The sequence below is a fragment of the Boleophthalmus pectinirostris genome, unplaced genomic scaffold, assembly GCF_026225935.1.
Source record: "Boleophthalmus pectinirostris isolate CB_2022bp ecotype Guang Dong unplaced genomic scaffold, ASM2622593v1 HiC_scaffold_5, whole genome shotgun sequence".
In the NCBI taxonomy this organism is placed as follows: Eukaryota; Metazoa; Chordata; class Actinopteri; order Gobiiformes; family Gobiidae; genus Boleophthalmus; species Boleophthalmus pectinirostris.
In genome coordinates this window covers 18416487-18437413 of record NW_026571404.1, presented here as the reverse complement: position 1 = coordinate 18437413, position 20927 = coordinate 18416487, and the positions used below count along the sequence as shown (strand labels likewise).

Genomic DNA, 20927 nt, shown 5'->3' with positions numbered 1-20927 from the left:
TGCCCAGTAGAGAAACACTACACTAGCACAGGCTGACCCAAACAGAGTGGCTGCAGGGCAGTATCGTGCTCCCTTTCTCCTCCCCCTGTACTCTCAGTCGTCTCTTTCAATGCCCTCCCCGTGCTAACATGTCCCCTCCTCGCCTCCTCTTTCCTTGAGTGCTTCCCTGTTTACATCCTTGTCTCCTCCCCCCTCCAGGCTTTGTCCGGCTGTGCGTTAACTGACAGTGCCTCTGCAGGTGAAAGATGGGAAATAGGCCAAGGGTCTAAAGCTGCACTGACCCCCACAGGGAGGATCAGGTTACGCTCCTTATGGGCTTTTGTTACATCAGGGTCGCACACAAACAACTACCTTCTGCATTACTTATAAAGCCTTTAAGTTTGACTGTACTTTGTTTTACTATTTGACACCATCACTGTCTGCGGCAGTGCACATGAACATGGGCAAGTAAATTACGGCACATGCTTCAAAATAAATTACATTTAAAATCACAAATGTGTTGACGAGAATATTTTTTGTACTGTATTGATAAAAAAACAACAACAAATATAGTATGCAAATAAATATTGCCAAACCAGAATATATAATCTTATGTGTCTTGAAATTATTACAGACAGTGGGGATTCAATGAAAGACATATTTTAGAAGTTACAAAAGTCTGGTAGCGCCTACCTGAACACACATTCACAGATCTCATACACTATTTTAATTTCAAGTTATTGTTTGCACTATTGTTCAAGCATTTTGTTTATTGCTATTGTTTACATTTTCACTAACAACGTGTATTTTATTATATGTGAGATGACCAAACTATGGGAAAAATCAAATCGGCACAAAATAACACTCTTTCAGCCTGTCAGCAAACCATTCATTTAATTTAACCACATAAGAGTTACAAGTGCACAGACAACCGAGGCAATGCCAAAATCCCAGCCATAGTCAAAGCAAACCCAAGCTCACGTTTAGAGACATGACCATGGATGTATAATAAGATCACAAGCCCATAATAGATCTATGGACATAACACAAACACTGTACCTCCTGAGAGTGATTTTCCTGAGGTGGAAACAGAACAACACTTTCTGGAGCGCCCTCTTCTGGCTGGAAAGGAAATGAAAGTCAAAAACCTGCAATGTATTAAATTTAACCCACTATAACTTTGCACTAAAGCAACAATATGAGCTGCAATCTCTAACAAAGCATACCTACATACCCTATGGGCTGTATAGATCATAAGACAATATTTAAGTAAATCCTATTAAGATAATCCAAAATACCTTGAAAAATACAGTCACATGCCAGACCAACTTGAGCGGCTGCGTCAAAAATAATAAAGCTAGCAAGCTAACTAGTTGCTAACAATCTTTGCATCATCTGTGAATGCAAAGTTAGTCAGATCATCATAAAATTATATTTAATGCACATATTTAATCCAGCAAGTTAAAAGCAAGGTAATAAAATGTTAATAGCAACAGCGCATTTAAGTGCGTATTTTGTCTTACATCCAACGCTGTAATTAAAAACTCGTATGTTGTTAGTAAAGCCAGCATGTCATGTGCCATTAGTGGTAGCTAAAACTACTTCAGTAAACCGCATTGTAATTGTTTTATATCTAATACAACCCTGTTATGTCCTTACCAGAGCCTCTGCTGCGCTGTTTTCATTGCCCATGATGACCACGTGACTACACCTGTCCAAAGTCTCACATCAGCAGCTGTCCCTCTGTCTCTGTGTCCCGTGGGTCTGTACCTGAGCATCCATCCATCCAGCCCAAGACAGGTCCGGCTCTGAGTAAGTGAGCAGACTGTACTCAGTGGGATTAAAGTGGTCTGGGGGGAATGGCATTAAAGACCTCTCTACAGGGCCAAAGAAGCCTATAGGACTCCATAGGGTTCGTCTAATAAGCTAAACTCAAACAGAGATGTTTAACAAACTAGTAGGCCTACTAAGTGCTGCAGTACTCAGATCATATTTGACTTTCAAAGTACCACCAGAAATAAACCCAGAAGTCTAAAATAAGACCAAACACTGTGGTTATTCTAAATAATAATTCATCCCAAAGAGAAAAAACACATTGATAGACTTGTATCTAAATAAAAGAAATAAGATACGCAGTATGCAGAAGGCCATGTACCACTAAAGGCACCCTGGGCAGTATACCACATACCACAGCTTGAAAAACAATGATCAAGAGCCTGTGTAGGATGCAAATGTTGACATAGTAGATGCTCCAATTCATATAACATGTAAACAGAAGATGGCATAGCTGGCCTAATTTATAGTGTAAGTGTGTTCAAATGTCCCTTAAATGTTAGGAAGTAGTTACTTAGTGAGGTTGTTGTTGTTGTTGTTGTTGATTACAGTAAAAAGGAATAAAAATGTATTCATATTGCACTAGTTTCATTCAGGCAAAACAAAACTCTTAGACCTTTGTCACCTAAAAAGCTGCAATCTAGAGTATTTTTTTAAAAGAATACCTTAGCTCAAATCATCTTCACATTGTAGACAAGACCTAATTCACTTGCTCTCACTCTTCTGGTCATGCATTGCTCATAGCTCCGCAGGGACTTTCAGTTTAGTCAGAAATCACTGACCTGAATATATCAACTTAGAGTATAAATAGATTTTTTTCTTGTTCATTCTTTTGAGCAATTAACCACAAACACATCCCTAATGACTGCAATGCTTAACATGCATTTCAATATTTATATTTCCTTCCTGATGAGATAAAAGGGGAAATTAGGCCTATCGTCATTTCTTTTATGTGTCTTCCTTTGCTACACTTAGGTCATGCTGTGTCTCATTCTGTCCACTGGCTATTTGTGTGAATGGGGTGTAATTTCATTCCTCCTCAGTCTGGAAGCATGTGCACTTTCACTGGCTGCACTGTTTACATGAGATTTGGCAGCAACAAAGACACTCTAGCCAATCACTGTCTTATCACTTCACTTGGCCTGTCCATCACCTGTTACATAAGCTAATTTTCAAGATTATTCATAGATACATTTAAAGTTTCATAACAAGCTCTTTGTTCTTGATAACACAGACTAATAACATTGTATTTCTGGGTAATATAAGTGCTTGTTTAAGTTTTAATGGAACTATATTATATTGCTCATCAAAAGAGCCATATTTTTACATAGTGAGAAACTATATACAATCATTTATGAGTTTAGGGGTTTTCACTAATGTCAGTATACGAAAACATAATGCATGGTTTGAATTTATGTTGATCAGGCTCAGTCATTTTTATTATAGCATATCATACCCATAACAATTCTTGATTTCAAATGCCAAAATGTAAAAAACTATTACCAATATTAACAATCTACAATGCATGTTTAAATATCTAAACCCAAACATTGTCACTACTCACCACAGATCTTCTCAATCTGTCTGAAACAAATGTTTAATCCAGTGTGTTTTTGTCCAGAAGAAGCCCTGCAGTGTTTTGCTCCCTGTCTTCAGAGTGCCCCTGCCTGTTTCTGAAGCTATTTTGGAAGTGCACAGCGAGTGAGAGGAAAGGACACCAGGCCGAAGGGGTCGCTAGGTGGGCATGGGACAGGAAGAAACATATTTAAGTGGACAGAACAGGAGCTGGGAGAGCCATGGTTTCTTGACGCAGCACTGGGGGGTAACGGTCTGGGAGACTGTCAGCTGAGGGGGAGTCACAGGCAACACTGTAAACAAATGCCAAACTAGATGAGGTGTAAGAACAGTTAAAACCATCAGCTAGAATTGGAAATGTTGACTGTATAAATCCAGTTGGAGCTGTTGGCACTTCAAGTATGTTCAAGGAGTTTCTAGACCCTCAATGTCAGCCAAAACAACAATACTAGTTTCAAAAAGTAGATATCTAGCCTAGGTCTTAAGCTTAGCTCTTCACCCAAAAAGATTTATCAATAATAATAACAGTCTTAATGATTGCTGAATAAAGCATGTGGTATATGGACAGTTCGAAAGCCTTGATAAATGTAGAGGAATGCACCAAAAAGGGAAGCATAAATGCATACAATAAATCAATGAACACTAAGAGGATGTGGCTGAAAGTAAAGAAAACATAGAAACAAAACAGACTGGCACATGCTTAAAAAGAGCTCAATTACCAAGCTAATTATAGCATTTATATTGCCAATTTGGCAACTGGATAAATACAATCTCTGATCCAGTGCAGCCAGTCACCTCATAGAATTTGTGTAACATCATAGACTTTTTATGCACTTTACTATTTACTTTACTAGTTTGTGTAACTCATTTGTGTTGGCTTGGGTCTGACACAAAGATTGATGAATTTCCCATAACCAAACTACAGTCTGTGTACATAGTTATCACTGATTTCCACTGTTCCCTTTCTGATCTGACACAGCATGATTTCTCAGTTTATCCAGGTTTGTAACTAGCACAAAGTGTACCCTCCTTGTAGTTGGATGTGGATACAGAATACACAGTAGCAGCATGACCATACCCTGTTATTCACAATCACCATATAAGCCAAGTTTACTGCACATTTTGTCCATTTTATTCTTGTAGTAATCATTTCTGACTCCTCCTTTGCCATCACAGCTCTTCTCCCACAGAGCCTTGACACCGCCCCTCCTCCAATATGAGAGTGCAGACTGCCTTAACTCAGCATCTCTCAGCATAACACCTTGATTAAAGCATTAAGACCAATAATACCTCTGTTATTTACCTTCCTGTTTGCTATCCCGATGCAGCTGCCCATCTTGTATTCCATGTCCTCCTCTGGGGAAGTGACTCGAGCGCTACACGGCTTGCACAAAACCTTCCTGCAGAACTGCATCCTTGCCGATCGCAGAGCACAGCATCGCCGAGACAGCCAAGATCTATGCAGGAGCAACAGTGAGCGCGTGTGTCCGCCTCTGTCTCCCTTACAGCGCCACTGGCATAGATTTTTAAGCCATTGTTATTTAAAGTCTACACAGCAGCAGCAGCCTAATCAAATGAGCGTGCGATTGTAGCTCAGCTTTTCTCCAGTCTCATGTGCAGTTCAGTCTCCCATCACTGCATGGCTGAGCACACACATGCACCACTTTGGAGGGAAAACCACAGAGAGGGAGAGAGGGAAGCAGAGCAAGCAGCATCAGTAGAGCCTGTTTCTTTAAAAATCTAGAAGCATTTACAGTGCTTCTGTTACATCATGATTAATGACTTGAAAAAGCAAAAAAAATACATTGCAATATTTTCTTGCATGAACTGGATGAAATTCATGTTCAGGAATGTCTGTCCTGTTACTGAAGTGTATCCCACTACATGCAGCCCAAAAGTAGCTGGGAAAGTAAGTTAAATAAATGTGTTAATCTTGGGATCTGTGACCAAGTGTGTCATAGGAAGGGCAGTTGAAAAATTCTGATAATATAGAAATAACCAGAACAGTTATTCAGTCATTGGTTATCTATAAATACTAAACTTCTGATATCACATCACAAGAATTAAGATCTTTCCATTGTTCATTACCATTTGCACTCTAGAAGGGCTGAATAATTAACATTTACAACTCATTAATTACAAATACTTTTGCATTTCATTTTGCTGTTTATTTATTGCAGCTCATGTTTTCTTTATTGCTTATTTATTTTATTGTATTTTAATGTAATAAAAATACAATGTGTGTGGTGTTAGGTGTCAGTGGCTATAAGTAGTTTCAGTATTATCATTTATCAAGTACTAGTATATTTTCTGTAACAATATTTCAGTACAATACAAACAATACTTTTTTATTGTGACAGGCCTATGTGTAAAGATATCAAACCTACACACACAGCAGTGTCTATTTTGCTTTTATTAAAATTTTAAAACCATTAAATAAATCATATGCAGTTTACATACATACCAAATATAAAAGAATGTTTAACCGATATAAAAATGTTGGGGTTTAACAGCTTATAACTGTCCATCACTCAGTCTGCGACGTGTTCAGAGGATGGATCATTGTGTATGTAATGTCGAAGGCTTTTATCAGCTCCTAAAGAAAGCAAAGAGTTGAAAGATCATACGACATTATGTTTGCTTTGCTTATCTAATCATTTGTATCAATCAGTAAAACATTGCATGATGTTTCCAGTAATTCCAATACTTCAAAGTAGAGGTGGGCAATGTATCAAATTATGGACTAAAGCCCGACCGATATATCGGATGGCCGATATTATTGACCGATATGGGCACCTGGAGACATCGGCTATCAACCGATATGCTTGCTGATATGGGCCGATATTTCACGTGGGCATGTTATACCTCGTTATAAAGCTTAGACTCTCTACATTATGTTCATTTAATCCAGTGCTTCTCAATTATTTTCTGTCATGCCCCCCTAGGAAGAATAAAACATCTCGCGCCCCCCCGCGTGACTATAAATAGTATAATTTGTCTATAAAACTGTTATAAGTACACCTCTGCATAACACTGTATCCTTATTAACGTATAAGAGAATAAAAGTACTGAAGTAGCAGTCACAAAGCGGGATGATTGTCGGCAATATTCGGCACGTTTTCGCTGAAAAATCTCAAGCGGCTTATCAGAGTGATTGGGGTGTAATGTATTTAAGTGACGCCTTAATTTATTGGGCTTCATGCTGTCCGCTGCCAACATTTTTAGACACAGTAAGCACACGGGTCTTTCCTCGTCTCCCACCGTAGTCACAGTGAAGCCAAGCGCTACATACACTTCGTCATATTTCCTCGTCTTAGCTTTCGGGAGATTTTCGTTTGTCTCTTTATCTCCGTCTCTCTCCGCCTGTTTTCTCATCTCTGTTAAATATTTTTTCATGGTGTCACTTGAGGATCTGCTACACTTCGTGTCTACACTTCATACTCAAACTCTGTGCTGTGTGCAAAGCGCGCATGCTCAGTGCAAACAAAACTCCTACACCACCGAGCGAATGCTCCCTGCGCACACTCTGCCAATGAGAGCGCCACTGCCCCCCTAATGTAGTGGAAGTGCAATTGCACTTTATTCTAGGACAGTAAAAAAAAATCAAAATAAAAAAGCATGTTCCCCGAGGTCAAACGCGCCCCCCTTGACGGAGCCTCGCGCCCCCCCAGGGGGGCCCGCCCCACTATTTGAGAAGCACTGATTTAATCCAATTTACAGACAGATAAATGTCCTAATATGTGGCTCCACATCAGTATTTATCTGCGGTGTAATTTGTCTGTGTCTGTGTCCGTACTATCCCTGAACACACCCCCATTATTGTTTACACCCGCAGCGGTGCGCAACACTGAGATTATATTCTTTTTACGGACAATCGGTTTGAGTCTGGATTAAAAGGACTTTTATTAGTGCAGACTTGTGATGTGAGGAGGAGCCTGTATGAGCGGTGAGTGTTGGAAATACATCGACTTTGAAGCTAGTTTTCGCTATTTGTTATTAGCGATTAGCTGCTGTAGCTCCCGCACATAAACAGACTGTTTTCTCTTCTATTGGTCTATTGTAAAGTGACTGTATTGGCCGTATATTTGTTACTGGACCAGCATTGATATGTAAATGAGCTGTGAATAGACGTGTGAATTATCCACATTTATGCATATTATTAATTACCGCGGCGCGCACGTTTTTACGGCTAAAGGCTAATAGCGATTGTTTATTTACTAGCTAGGAGTTATGGGTCGGTCGCGATCGAAGTGGCTCTTAGAGCCGGCTCTTTGAAGCGAACAACGGGAGCATGTTTCTTATTGGGAGCCGTGTTTTCTCTTTTTCTCACTTTTTCTCTTCAAGCCGCTTGTAGACCCGTAGTTTGACAGCAGCAGCGGCTGAAAACGAAACTTTCAGAAATCTGCGTGTGCATAGGATAAAAAAGTGCATATTTGGCTGCATAAAATGAATAAACCAAGACTAATCTTGGGCTCGAGTGAGGGAGAGACCGAGTCCCGACACTCAGTCCTGGTTCATTTCCGGTTTAGTCCTGTTTTACACATGGTTTAAACCTGTTTTAGTCCTGGTTCAGTTTTGGTTTAGTTTAGTCCTGCTTGCAACATAACAATCTCAAGAGTCGCTTGGGAGCCGAAAGAGCCAGCTGCTTTAGTGAGCCGAGTCAAAAGAGCCGGTTCTCCAAAAAAAAAAAAAAAAAACTGGAATACCCATCACTAGTAGCTAGAATGTGATGCAAAAATGCCATTAGGCCAATCTACTGTATATAAATATGATGTAAAGAGTCAGAATAACAATAAATGTTGCCTAAATAAACCCAATTTAGAAGCCACTAGAGCAGGGGTGGGGCATACAGCCGTATGCGGCCCTTTAACCTTTTAATCCAGCCCGCCGAACTGGAATAAATTACAATAATAAACATTGTTGATGTTTTATTTGTCGTGCATTTCCAGCGTTTCCCTGTAGATGGCGCACTATACATATATATATATATACATACATACATACATACATTGAGTTGCGGCGTATTATGTTGGCCGCAATGCTTTATGGGAAAGTGTTCTTACAGGAGTTATTCGGACCATGAGTGAAGTAGTTGGTGCTTAAAATATAAGACTGCACTGCTTCCATTTTGGGTTGGTAAAAATCAATCAAGGAAACCTGTGGTCTCTGAGATGTAGTTGTCAATGTGAACAACATATTGAAGTCAGGTTTTTCTGCACTCACAGTTGTGTATCTGTGGTTGAACGGTGTGAGCTCTATTTTTGAACTGTTACCAGCCATATTTGAAAATGGTGAACTCACAATATATTTTCACTCATGGTGTGCAGTGGAACAGGTCTCAACAGTTTTATGTGTTCTGGATCTTTCACAGCAGAGATGGAACGTGTAGCGCGCGTCTGAAGTCCTAGATAAATGTGAATAAGAATGTAATAAATCTGAGCTCTTAACACGTTATGTCCTATCTTCTATCCGGCCCTTCAGTCAAACTTTAGGACCTTATGTGGCCCGCGAGCCAGAAAGTTTCCCCGCCCCTGCACTAGAGCCAAACCTAAGTTTTTTAAACAATTCAAGATTTACAGTGAATTTTTACATCACTAAATATATCGGCTATCGGCAGCTCCAATTCCCAGTATATCGGTTTCATATCGGCCACAACAAAATCCATATCGGTCGGGCTCTATTATGGACAATACTGTGAGGCTTATTTTGCAGATATGCAAATAAAAACTATGACTAAAGTTGCAAAAAAGAGCTGATTAAAAAAATAAAAATGGAATAAGGGTAGACAATAACTTTTGTGAGTCATTTTTAAGCCCCATCACATTTGTCTGTCTTAGTCAAACCTAAGTTATTCAATCTAAAGGCATGTTATATCCCATTTCCAAAATATTATCTGATTATCACAATGCTCCAAGCATATGGTGATATACAGATTTTACCACCAGAGGCCAACAGAGTGCAGTTCCCTTGCGATAATTCAAGCAAAAATGTCCAATGTCCTCTTTTTTTTTTTTCTTTTTTGTTGATGCATGTTCACTATAAAATGTGAATTATAAGATAGATAGAGATAAGAGATAAATTGGAGAGCTTTCGTAGATTATGTACATTGACAATACCAGTTAATAGCCGCTGATGCTGATATCTGGGTGTAGTGATCTCTATAAAAAGTACTTACCTTCCATGTTTTAAGACTAATTGATGTTACACATTGTTTTCGACTTGTTGATGCTCCATCCTCCATTCCGTCTTCTTCTGCAGGAGCTATAATTAAAAAAAAAAAAAAACATTCTCTGTCAAACTAACATTTGTTTTAATTATTGTAAAAAAAAAAATAAAAATACAGTATCAAGTTACCTATACAAGGCAATTTGTCATCATCTAAATACACACGAGCCAAACCATCCTGAGAAACAAATGAGGACATTATACCAGCAAAAGGCCTGATGAAAATTACCTCATGCATAAACAAAATCTTACCCTGATTAAAAAAGATGTGTGGAACATATTTTCTACAGTTCTGGAAAATGAGTTGGGGTCAATGACAAATTCGTAATATGATATTGGAGTTGATGCTGCAAATTAGACATAAGTGATATTAGATTTATTAAATCAATCATAACAATACAGTACATCATCATAAGCACAACTCACGGTCATCTTGGTAATAACTCTTTAGGCATCCCAGGATCCTCTCCACCTCTTTTTCTGTTGCCTCTTGGTGAGATTCTTCCATTTTCTTAAGCTACAAGCACAACATTTAAGACTTAAGAGTTATTTCTATATGTTACACAGTAAAGCATGCCCCAAAAATACAGATGTTACAACCACCACAATACAGGTTATACCGCTGTAATAATACAATATGCATGGACTCCAGTTCAGTGAGAATCTTTAAAAACTAAATTTACCTGAGTTGGCATAATTCTTTTTGCTTCTTTGTTTGGTGCTCTTGTTTGCCTTTCAGTTCGTTGTTTTGGGGGAGGAGGCTCTGCATGAAATGAACCCAACCTAGAAAAAAAATGTTTGCATCCAATTAAAAAGGGGATGAGAGTCATACATTGAATACTAATTATACAGTAGTTACTCAACCACTCACATATAGTGGAAAGTTGGGGCAGTTCTGAAGCAGCACTCTGCTCTACGGGCCACTCTGTCCCACGCATCATCGGGCAGGTATCCCTCGCCTCCGTTCTGCTGATCATCCTCTCTATTCTCTAACCGGTTTAGCCCCATGAAGTTTAACTAACAGATGAAACAGGAAGCCTTAAGCAACATTTGTGCCCATTATTAACTCAACATAAAAAAGCGGTTTCTGTGATAGGCACTCACAAGGCGCTCAGCAAAAGCAGTGGGGTCAAAAGCAGCACCATCTGCGCACAGCTGACTAGCTTTCTCTTTCCCGAGGTCAGTGGCCACAACTAGGAGCTGAGCATCTAGAGCTGCTTCTCTGGCCTGACGTACTATGAGGGGGAGACAATATTGTTTTACATTAAGAAGAAACAGACTGTGCAGATGGTTATACTTGGTTTGGTTTATACATACCATCTTTGAAAAGTTTGTTTGCTTCTTCTAAAACCTCTGTGAGCATGTTGTTGGAAGGATTTAACATATCCTCTCTATTCTCTGAAAGGCAAAGGATCATAATTAGGGCACTTGCGGACAACATCAAAGTATCATCTATGGTGAAGTCTCACTCACGTTGCACGGAGTTGATCAAGTCTCTGTATTTGCTCCGTATTTCTCGTCTGTTGGCTGGGTCGTCATCATCCTGCAGATTTCCAGAGTCCATCCCAGAATTATCATGGTCTCTGTCACGCCTCTGATCTCTCTTGCGGACAGTGGCGGCCTTATGGTGGCTATTGTTGCCATCGTCGTCATCTCCCTTTGACCTTCTCATCTTCAGTCACTAAAAACTTGATTCAAAACGGAAAAAAACAACATTTAGGCTATATTACAACAGGAACGTCCAAAAGGCTATGTGACACTATATAAGAAAGTAAATTTGACTGTATTAATAGCAGCCAGGATTGTGAGTTTAGTATACATTGTTTTGTTTACAATCTCACTGACACATTTCTGGGGTTTTGTGTAAATTTGTTTATGCTAGCAACATAAACTTTAGCAGGAGTAGCAAACCTGGGACTTACCAAACAATCATTAGACTTTGCACAACTTTACACCATTTGTTCAATAATAACCAGCCAGCATGAAGCCATTTCAAAGAAAATAACTAACTTACCACAAGTTGCTACAAGAATGTGGACGTGCCTCCTCGATAGTGACAAAAGGGCGCGTTGGAAACGTCTCGCTCCTCGTCACTCGGTATTTTTTAAACTGCAAGCTATCGTATTCATGTCATACACTGATCATGAACAAAGCATTCAAATTATAATTAATATGCCAATTAAAATTAAATATGCAATTGCTAAGTTTTGGTTTAAGAAACTGAAGTAAAAATCTAAGCGGCGGAGCAACAGCGGAAATACGTCATAGGAATATTCTCAGAGATGTTTCTGCAATGGAGATAATCACTAATCGAAACTACGCCCAGCTATGGTTTAGTATGACAATTTAACTTTAACAATTGTTCTTAAATGCAATAGTTGATCGTTATGGATTAATAAATTGTTGTCGAATTGTAGTATGGGCGTATTTTTCTGTAAACAGGTCATGATTGAGTCCACGACTATTACGGCTAGGGCTCGTTATCTCCTCCCAATAAAATATCTGATCCGCTTTATGACTTGAACGCTAGATGGCGCTGTGGGCAAAGTGAAAGTCATCATTTTAGAGAGACATGTTTCTATGGGAACTGAAAGCGTCCATTGTGAAGGGTGCATGTGCCAGACCTATCATTTACAGCTGCACTTGATGGCTGTTTTTGCTTTGTGTTGGTTGATTTGCAATGCCACAACAACAGCAAGTAGGTGCAGATAATTTGCAGTAACACACACAGTTATCTTAGTAGAATTATAGTTGTTTAATAGCGCCAATCTAACATTACGCGTGCGATTTGGTCACTGGTATCTATTAACAAGTAATATTTTTTGCAGGGTTCCTTGTTGGTGGTTTTTTCAAGCCGTTAAATGGACTGGACACAGAGGCGGGTGGTGATTACGAATAAGACCCAGGTAATCCCTTCCTGACCTCACTATGCTGCGTCAAGACGAACAGCAAAACAAGACTGTAATTTAAATTGATGAGTAATCTAAGCCTGCTTGATTTTTAACAATGGCACAAGTACGATCTACGTCTCCGGTTCTTCATTTGGATTTGAACAACTTTGAATCTGTGGAGGCACAAAGGAGTCGCTTCGTTTTGACAAGTCCACGCTCGTTGGAGTCCTGCGCCCGCCTCGGTATTAAACCTGTTGAACTTTTGATAAAATCTTTGAACCAGTTGAAAACAGAGCGACGAGACGTGCCTTTTGAGGTCGTCAAAGTTATGCACGAGATGTATGAAAAAGAAAGAAAAAAGCTGTTGCGCATGTGCAAGGCGGAGAGGGAGCGATTAATCCAAGGGAGCACAGAAAACAAGAGGCCCAGAGATCAAAAAGCACCAGAATTTGGACCTGGAATCTCAAGGACTTCAACAAGGACTCAAAGCAAAAAAGATGAACCCTATGAACGTCCAGTAACATATGCTGATTTGTGTTTCAAAAGGAAATCTATGAGTAGCAATAAGGAGCCAGATAGAAGCACCCTTTGCAGCATCAGTCTTGGAGATCTCAGACAGTCCCCCGCCTGTGAAAGGAAACTGGAGAGAATTGCCACAGCTATCAATAAAGAAATGAATGTTACAGTGTCTGAGGAGGACCGTAAAATAGCTGCACTGATGTTGGCAAGGCATGAGGAGGAGCAAATCAGACTGGAGCAAAGTTACAATGAGGAACAGGAGAGGAAAGAGGCAAGGCATAAAGAGCAAGCTGAGAAGATGGAGGAGGAGAGAAGGAGACTGAAAAAGCTAAAGATGGGAATGAAGCGCTGGAATGAGGAGCTGGAATTGAGGAGAAGGATTAGGAACAAATTGGAGAAGGAGAAATCAACACAGCTGGAACAAGAGGCGCTTTTACATGAAGATAGATGGAGGCGTTTGAAAGAAGAGGTTGAGGTGCAAAGAAAGGAGAAGCTGATGGCTACTGTGAAGGAAGCAGAGGAACGTAAACGTAATCAGGAGAGGCTATTGAGGGGTAAAGAAGAAGTAGATAGAAAAGTGCTAGAACGGGAAAGGATGGTGTCAGTGGAGAGGGAGCAGAGAGCGAAGATGAACAAGGCGCTACAGGAGATGAAGGAGAGGAGGAGACTGCAAGAGGAAAATAGACAAGAGCTTTTGAGACATGTGTTTACGAAGCAGCGAATAGAGCAGGAAGAAGAAGAGGTGGAGGAGCAGAGAAGAAGAGAGATGGAAAGAAAAATGGAGATCTGTAGTAAGAAACATGCAGAGGTTGTAGATGCACATTTAAGGGAGATTAAAGAAAGAGTCGCACAAGAAGAGGCACAGATTCACAGGGCAAAGCTTAGGGCGTCACTGCAGAAGACAGAACAGTTAATGCACAAAAAAGTATTGTATGAAGTTAGTCAGCGGAGGATGGAGAAAGCAACTCAACACGCCATGGAGTTGAACAAAAGCAGAGCCATCCAGGTAAAGCAGAGGAACAGACTTAGAGAGATGTATCACCAGCAGATGAGAGAGAGGTTGCAGGCCGAGGATGAGGAGGTGAGGAAGCTGAAGGAGAGCTGTGTAGTGATGAAAGAGTGGAAGATAGAGAGGCTGAGGAGGCAGAGAGAGCAGATACAGGAGGAGGCACAAAGACTGGCTCGAGCCTCTTTTCATCTCAGAGACAGAGTGAGACAGCACATTAACAACAACAACTTTGATCAGATGGACAAAGAAGCTCAACTCAACGCTAAGGGCCATGTGAAATTAATTTAGTATTATGTGAAATAAATTTAGTATTAACCACATTTGTTAAGGTGCACTATGTAACTCAAACATGTCCATGGAGACAAGCAGGTTACATACCCAAGTGTGTTGCTGTGTATGTGGTCAACATTTTACACTGTGCAGTCACACTACGAACACTACACACACTACACACTACACACTAACATTTAAATATAATTATTTTTCTGCAAAATTACTGGATGACTTATTTTCCTTGCCTGTCATGTTTTGATTGCTCAAAACATAGATTGTAACAATAGTATTTGTAATATATGTGTTAAGTGAAAACATGGACGCAGGGTTTGCAATTCAAGATGTTGGAAAATTATTATAATAAACTATCATAATAAACTATTATTATAAAACTATTACACTCAATGATTCTTACCTTGTAGTATCTTTCTCATAAATTCATCTTTGTTAATAGTTTGAAATGACATCAGGTGAATACTCGGCCTCAGTTATGGTGCCTTGTGCTCTTTTTGTTTTTTTTGTAACTAGTGATTTGTTGCCTTGTGTTTGAGGAAATAAAGTCTACAGGTTACTTTAATGGTGTGAAAGTGAACAAAATGCTATATACAAACCAGTCCAAACTGGCGCACAGAGATCCTGTTCAATGTTTCCCTCCATGATCCTAAATTCAACAATAACCAATAACATAAACCAATAATTGGATATCAGTGTTTATATGTAACCCATATGCAGTGTGGTTAGGGGCATTGAGTGAATAGAAAAAAAGGATGTGTCAAATGACACGACATCCTTTAGGTCACAAGAGGATAGCATCTAAGGCAATATGCTTGAAATACTGTATGTTTGAACCGTTTGAACTGTTTGAACTGCCCTTCCCAGTTTGTCCTCTCTATGTTCACAATATTACATTAAGCAAAAAGTCTTTGAAATGTCTTTGAAAAAATTTATCTGGACTAGAAGAAATAAAATCTTTTCGTGAACAATGTATATGAAGTATTGCACTACCAAAGTTTGCTATAAGATATATCATTACAACCAGTCTTGATTTGCATAAATAAAAAGTAGTCAGGAAATCTTTTTTTCAAATAACTTTTATTGCTGTATAATTTTATATAATTAAATATTTTTACCAATAAGTTTAAAATTTTAAATAAAACATTTGTCTTCTCTACAGCCTTAAGGCTTCTTGTGCTTCATATATTGCACGGAAAGCTGTAATTTTAAACCATTATTCAAGTATATGGAACAAATCAACCTCGTTCGCCTGCTAATAGGAAGCTGGTAGGTACCTCTGGCCTAGTTTCCTTTGTGTAGTGCAAAACAGGGTGTATCGGGTTATTTGGTGTTTCCCCCATAACTTATCAGGTAGCTTCAGTGTGTCGTCAGCTAGTGACCGCTTGGGGAGCTGTCTTTTGTTACATGCGGTGAGAAATATTTTGGCACCAAATCAAAGCATTTTGTTTCAGTGACACGAGCTGAAACGTTAAACTTTGGATAACAACCTTTTCTTTCGAACACGTGGGTAAAATAACAAAGGGTGGTCCCATTGAAATAAGTCTTTTCGGGGCATTACGTCTTTCTTCTCAGTCGTCATCCAGACCTAAAGCAAGTATAACAGGAAGCCCAAGTCCAAAAATGAGGGTGAGACTTTCGAGGAGTCCCATGTAGTGTTGTTGGTGCAGATGTCCTTCGGGATGGGGTTGGAGAGAGTCTGTTTCGCCCACCCTGCTGCTGATCTCTGGGAGGACATGAACTGTAGCCACATAAAGAAAAGTACCACCTGAGAATAACATCCCAATGCCAGTAGTGCTGTTTTGGTTCACAGAAGAACCGCCAGACTGTGGACATAAGAAAATGAGTCAAATTACCACATGTGAGACAAAATCCTTTGTTTGTTTGTATTTTGCCTCAAGTTCAATGTCTAAAACAGGCATGTCAAGTCCCAAGTCCAATGTTTTGAGTTTCAGGTCCTTTCAAATCTTTATATAAAACTACAAAAAAAAAGCTTATATAGAAGAGGGAGGGACGTTTCTTTTGCTCCAAAAAGTACAGCTTTGTAACAATGACAGAAGAGTGTTTAAAAAGTCCCCAGTCTTAGTCCATTTTATCAAGTCTCACGTCATCAAAATAGTGACTTAAGTCTGATTCGAGTTCAAGTCTCATAGTTGCAACTCCACATCTCTGCAAATTACTGTTATTATATCAACTTGTTCAGTAAATGACAAATACATGTATTTGCGCAAGTGTTCTGACAACAGTGGTGACTGAATAAATGCAAGAAAGCATACTGCAGAAAATTTTATGCAAAAGAATAACATATCCATGAGATGACCAAATGACAATTATGGTTCATTTTCAAGGAATTATTATTCTTTAGGCAGGACCAATAGCATACACTGGTTTTTAATTATATTATTTACTGCATTTACTGACAGTGGCTCAGTTGGTAGAGTTTTTTTCCAGCTCCCACAGACAAATGTTGAAACCCTTAACCCGCTTCGCCCTTAAAGTCTGCGTACTCTGGTGTATGAATGTGTGTGTGAATGCACGAGTGGTTCCTTGATGTAAAGTGCTCTGAGTGCCTTGAAGGTGGAAAAGTGCAACATCATCATCTTACTTCAAAGATAGTACCATGACAGGCCTAGACACTGCTTTACCTGACAAAATATATCAATATAATTTAAACTTACAGCATGCAAAATAAAGTAAGTGGCGATGGCAACAATAGGAGCCGCAGCAGAAAAGGCAAGTAAATGTCCCTGAATGTACTTCTTCTCCAGGCCTGTGTGCATCAGATAAGAGACCAGGCCAAAGGATGCAGGAGCCTAACAAGAAACACATATTAGTATCATGATATTTATTTTAATCTGCAGAAAATATTTTTAGTAAAGGTGACGGAGATGTTATTGTTTTGCCTGTAATGTTCCATAAGACAATAATTTCCATGGAGACAAGCAGGTAATGCCACCGGGTCAAGTTATAGGTAGATCTAAAACACCTGCAATTTAATACATGTGAAATAGATCCAACACTGTACTGGATGCCATAATGTGGAACACTGCATGCAAAACATCTCCATGGAGACAAGCAGAAATTTCACCACAATAATGATAAATGTATAAATTCAAATTACCAACTTCACTGCTATGAAATGTTTTTTGATCTGACAGACATTCACACAGTCAATATGGTAGCTTTTAGTATGCAGTTTAAGTACATTTTATATTTTAAAAAAGCACTGCTTGATTGGCAGTGGTAAATGATCAGGCTCACTGTTCCATGTAATTGTTATCCCGGGTTTTTCGCATGGTTAAAAACAATAGTGGATACGTAAATTGGTACGTCTACATGGCCCCGAGGGAACAGATGGTTGTTATTGCCTATCCCTGGGTGTGAGCCTTAAAATTACCATGGTAGTTTTATTATTTTATAAGAGAATGAAAAGCAAAGCCAAATTAACAATGAGTAATTTGATAAACTAATCTTACCTTGTGTAGAATTACTGCCAAAAATATGATGACTTGTACAGTTACTTTAGCTGTGGCCACTGCTGCACCAAGAGCAAATCCATCCGCTGTAGAAACAACGAAAAACAAACTTAGCAAAAATTCAAATGTACAAGGTGAAACTAAATAAAATGTTTTATATAACCACAATTATTTTCAGAAACATTTAAATAATTCAGCATTTTCTATCCAGATAGATCAAAATTCACACACTAATTCAATACTTTTACGAAGATGTGTGTCATCCCGTTTTCAAATGGGCATAATTGACAGTTGTATCAGCCAATCAGGGACACACATGATCCATCCATATTGGAAAAATAAAATGCTCCTTTGTTTCACATGCATCAGTGAAAAAATTGATTGCATCACTGATATGAATAAATTAAATAAATAAATAAATACATATAAATATACTGTATATGTATAAAAAAAAATAGAGAAATATTTTAGATTTGCCAGGCAAGACCAGTCATGTAGTCATGTTCATCAGGGCAATTAAGCCTAAGGTGGAAACATGTTGGCTTTGGCCATTTAAATAAACGCCTTTAACTATATTTTTCCTCGTGCGATTTTTACTCTTTTTTACTTCTTTGGAGTGCCTGGAGTCCTGTTGTGTTTGAAGATCAATCATGTATTTAACAAAATGATGAGACATACAGACAAATAACAGGGAGTCCAACAGTGATGCACATTAGTGGTTTATAGTAAATGGTCTTTAGAGTTGATGTAATGCAAACACATGTATTTACCTGCAGCGTGTATCGTCAGCCCCAGAGTCGCCGTGAGCCCTGTGCTGTTTGATAAACAGGCTGTTTTGCCTAGAGCCACAGAACAAAACATGTTGGTCTTGGAATTAAAATTTCTGGCTTGATTTGCATTTAATATACTAATCAGAGACTTATTAAAAGCTAAATATCTGGGCATTGACAGATCGGCCATGACCCAGCTTTCATTCACAAATCATGTTTTTTAAACATTTAATTACTTGCATTTTCACCCAAATAAAATAAATGAAAAAAAATTTTTTTTTTTCAGTTTAATTTATTCAGATGAAATAGAATATTATACTGTGCAAAAGACCTGACCTCGTGTGGAAAAATAACTTCCAATCTGATCCACTATGAACATCAAGAGGAAGCCGAAGGTCAGAGCCACACCGATGATGAACTTGGATGAAGAGGCTATTTCTGGGGACGTTGAGTTGTGCTGCGTTTCATTGAGGTCTGAGGATGCTTTAACAGAGGAGGAGTCTGCAAAGAGAAGGGACAGAAAAGGCTTTTGATCACATTCATATAAAAGACATCAGAGAGAACATAAGATACAGCTTTAAAGACAAAATAGGATCACAACAATCAAAGCAGGTGTCTATTGAGGTTCACAGGCATAGCACATTTGATATGGAAATTAGAGAAAAGCCTATTTAAATGTGTAATATACAGTTTCATGCCAAGTAGGTCTACCTTGTTCCATAATATAGTGCGGCTATTCTACTAACTGTGATATATGGCGTTGCTTTAATGGTTGTTGTGCAACTGAATGGTTAGATCTCACGGGAGTTGTTGCCTCATTGGACCAGCAACTTCACAATAACATTCAATTCATGACTTTACTAGTGTATTTAATAAGCGTTACATAATAGTTTGATTGAGAAGATAGTAAAATACTTTCTTAATAATATAATGCATGTGTAATAGGCATCAGAGTATGTTGCACTGTATCAGAGGTGTACTATAATTTTTCAGATGATTGTCTGCATGATGTTATTCGTTTGCCAAGTAGAATTTTTTTATGTTAATTGAATGCCAAACTGTAGAACATAGGCATAACAATATCATTTCCATGGCACATAGAAGACTCTCCACATAATTCACAATTAAATTAACTTGCATATGATTTGATGCAGTAAACAAGCTCAGATCCAAAAAGACATGTTCATACTTTGCTCTTACACACTCACTCCCTTGATTACACATTGAGCTTATTGTGGTTGAGTGAAAATGTGTAAGCTATACTTTACCTTCTCCACTTAGTGCGTCCTCCAGCAGCTCCACTCCCTCAGGGATGGTGATTGCCAGAGCGGTCCCACACAGCAGCCCTGCCCCCAGGATCGAGATAAACTTTAGGCTCCTCTGAGGATCAAAACACATGACACATTCAGCTGATCACAGGAATTCAACCCTAAAGCACCCACAGCACCTCAGGTCACTCCCGGTTTAACCCTGGTGTAATCTGTAGATCTGGATAAAACCAAATTGTTTTGGATCCTTAGTCCTTTTTTTCCAAGTTCACATCAGGACTAAAACTTGGGAACACTCAAACCAGAGGGAACAAACCTTAAAACACACCCTTATTTTAGATGTCATTTTGGCTTCACTTGTTTTTGTAGCAACCAGTGCATACAACTGTACATTATATGACTTATTTTAGCGCGTTTGTATAAATCAGAGTTTGGAGACTTGCAAAACTCCAGACAGCAGCAGCCAGCGCCTATTCAATATAACGGTACTCTGGTTTTGTACGTTGTTGAGTGCCAAAATGTGCTCTTACCTGTGAAAGCGTGAACAACAGTGGGATGAATCCAAGAATAAAACATCCCAAAAACATCGCCACAGAAATCAAAGTTATAGTCAGCCCCCCGTCCATTGCTAAGTGCCTCCTTTTAACCCAGACGACCCAGGCTGCAGCGAGTTACATTGTAGTTGATAGTAGTGGCTGAGTGTTTTGTGAAGTCAGTGGTCCCGTTTGTTTCGTTGGAGAGGAGACATGAAAGTTTTACGCACGTAACACGTCGCACGCTGCTGCAGCTGCTGCGCTCTCCCTCCGTCTCCCCTCCCATGCAGCACCCACTGTCCACACACGGTACTGCACAGCGCATCCATTCAGAAACAATGTGATATGTAAAAGTTAGTCAGCTTAATTTTAAGAAACCTGCGCATTCTTCTTCTTATTTTTTTTTAGCAGGCTATTAGTTATTTTTCTTTTCTCCTAATTCAAGAACAGACTTCAGTCAGTCAGTGTCCAATTTCTTTATGTAGCCTTTATTTTAACCAGTTTAATCTGCTGTTTTGCCACACTCCAATGTAGATTCAGGGTTTTATTTGGCTCAGTCAGTGC

The 20927-nt window shown here is 39.1% G+C and overlaps 4 protein-coding genes across 5 annotated transcripts in view; 1 reads left to right on the top strand and 3 right to left on the bottom strand.

The window, feature by feature from the left end:
• Positions 1 to 1731, bottom strand: part of tacc2 (transforming, acidic coiled-coil containing protein 2) — a 45619-nt gene extending 43888 nt beyond the window's left edge. The window contains exons 1-2 of the mRNA XM_055162384.1: positions 1639 to 1731; positions 1039 to 1101 (exon numbers count right to left, since the gene is read on the bottom strand). Coding sequence (XP_055018359.1) covers positions 1039 to 1101; positions 1639 to 1671 — 96 coding nt within the window. The 5' untranslated portion in view covers positions 1672 to 1731. The remainder of the gene's footprint in view (positions 1 to 1038; positions 1102 to 1638) is intronic.
• Positions 1732 to 5781: 4050 nt separating this feature from the next.
• nsmce4a (NSE4 homolog A, SMC5-SMC6 complex component) lies at positions 5782 to 11882 on the bottom strand. Of its 2 annotated transcripts, XM_020921487.2 has the most exons (11): positions 11627 to 11882; positions 11086 to 11300; positions 10930 to 11010; positions 10717 to 10847; positions 10484 to 10629; positions 10296 to 10395; positions 10039 to 10129; positions 9865 to 9959; positions 9742 to 9790; positions 9563 to 9648; positions 5782 to 5983 (listed from the first exon to the last, which is right to left on the bottom strand). In XM_020921487.2, the coding sequence occupies exons 2-11, from the start codon at positions 11282 to 11284 to the stop codon at positions 5915 to 5917; spliced, it is 1047 nt and encodes a 348-aa protein (XP_020777146.2). In that variant the 5' UTR covers positions 11285 to 11300; positions 11627 to 11882; the 3' UTR covers positions 5782 to 5914. The 2 variants fall into 2 exon arrangements, with proteins under 2 accessions (XP_020777146.2, XP_055018361.1); XM_055162386.1 differs by lacking the exon at positions 5782 to 5983 and having other exon boundaries at positions 5992 to 9648.
• Positions 11883 to 12618: 736 nt separating this feature from the next.
• On the top strand, positions 12619 to 14319 carry LOC110156845 (coiled-coil domain-containing protein 177). The gene has a single exon (XM_055162963.1). The coding sequence runs from the start codon at positions 12619 to 12621 to the stop codon at positions 14317 to 14319; it is 1701 nt and encodes a 566-aa protein (XP_055018938.1).
• Positions 14320 to 15440: 1121 nt separating this feature from the next.
• LOC110157220 (zinc transporter ZIP9) lies at positions 15441 to 20563 on the bottom strand. The gene is made up of 7 exons (XM_020921498.2): positions 20361 to 20563; positions 19831 to 19942; positions 18899 to 19063; positions 18563 to 18631; positions 17793 to 17878; positions 16995 to 17129; positions 15441 to 16142 (listed from the first exon to the last, which is right to left on the bottom strand). The coding sequence occupies exons 1-7, from the start codon at positions 20454 to 20456 to the stop codon at positions 15888 to 15890; spliced, it is 918 nt and encodes a 305-aa protein (XP_020777157.1). The 5' UTR covers positions 20457 to 20563; the 3' UTR covers positions 15441 to 15887.
• Positions 20564 to 20927: the final 364 nt, after the last annotated feature.

Bases quoted from the DNA above. Each gene is read 5' to 3' on its own strand.
- nsmce4a (XM_055162386.1), bottom strand. From the start codon at position 11,284: ATGAGAAGGTCAAAGGGAGATGACGACGATGGCAACAATAGCCACCAT. The intron at 10,630-10,716 runs GTGAGTGCCTAT...TTCATCTGTTAG, and splicing joins CTGCTTTTGCTGAGCGCCTT to TTAAACTTCATGGGGCTAAA. The intron at 10,130-10,295 runs GTAAATTTAGTT...TTGTGCTTGTAG, and splicing joins AAAGAATTATGCCAACTCAG to CTTAAGAAAATGGAAGAATC.
- LOC110156845 (XM_055162963.1), top strand. From the start codon at position 12,619: ATGGCACAAGTACGATCTACGTCTCCGGTTCTTCATTTGGATTTGAAC.
- LOC110157220 (XM_020921498.2), bottom strand. From the start codon at position 20,456: ATGGACGGGGGGCTGACTATAACTTTGATTTCTGTGGCGATGTTTTTG. The intron at 19,943-20,360 runs GTAAGAGCACAT...TTTGATCCTCAG, and splicing joins TGTTGTTCACGCTTTCACAG to AGGAGCCTAAAGTTTATCTC. The intron at 18,632-18,898 runs GTCAGGTCTTTT...CTGTGGCTCTAG, and splicing joins AAGTTATTTTTCCACACGAG to GCAAAACAGCCTGTTTATCA.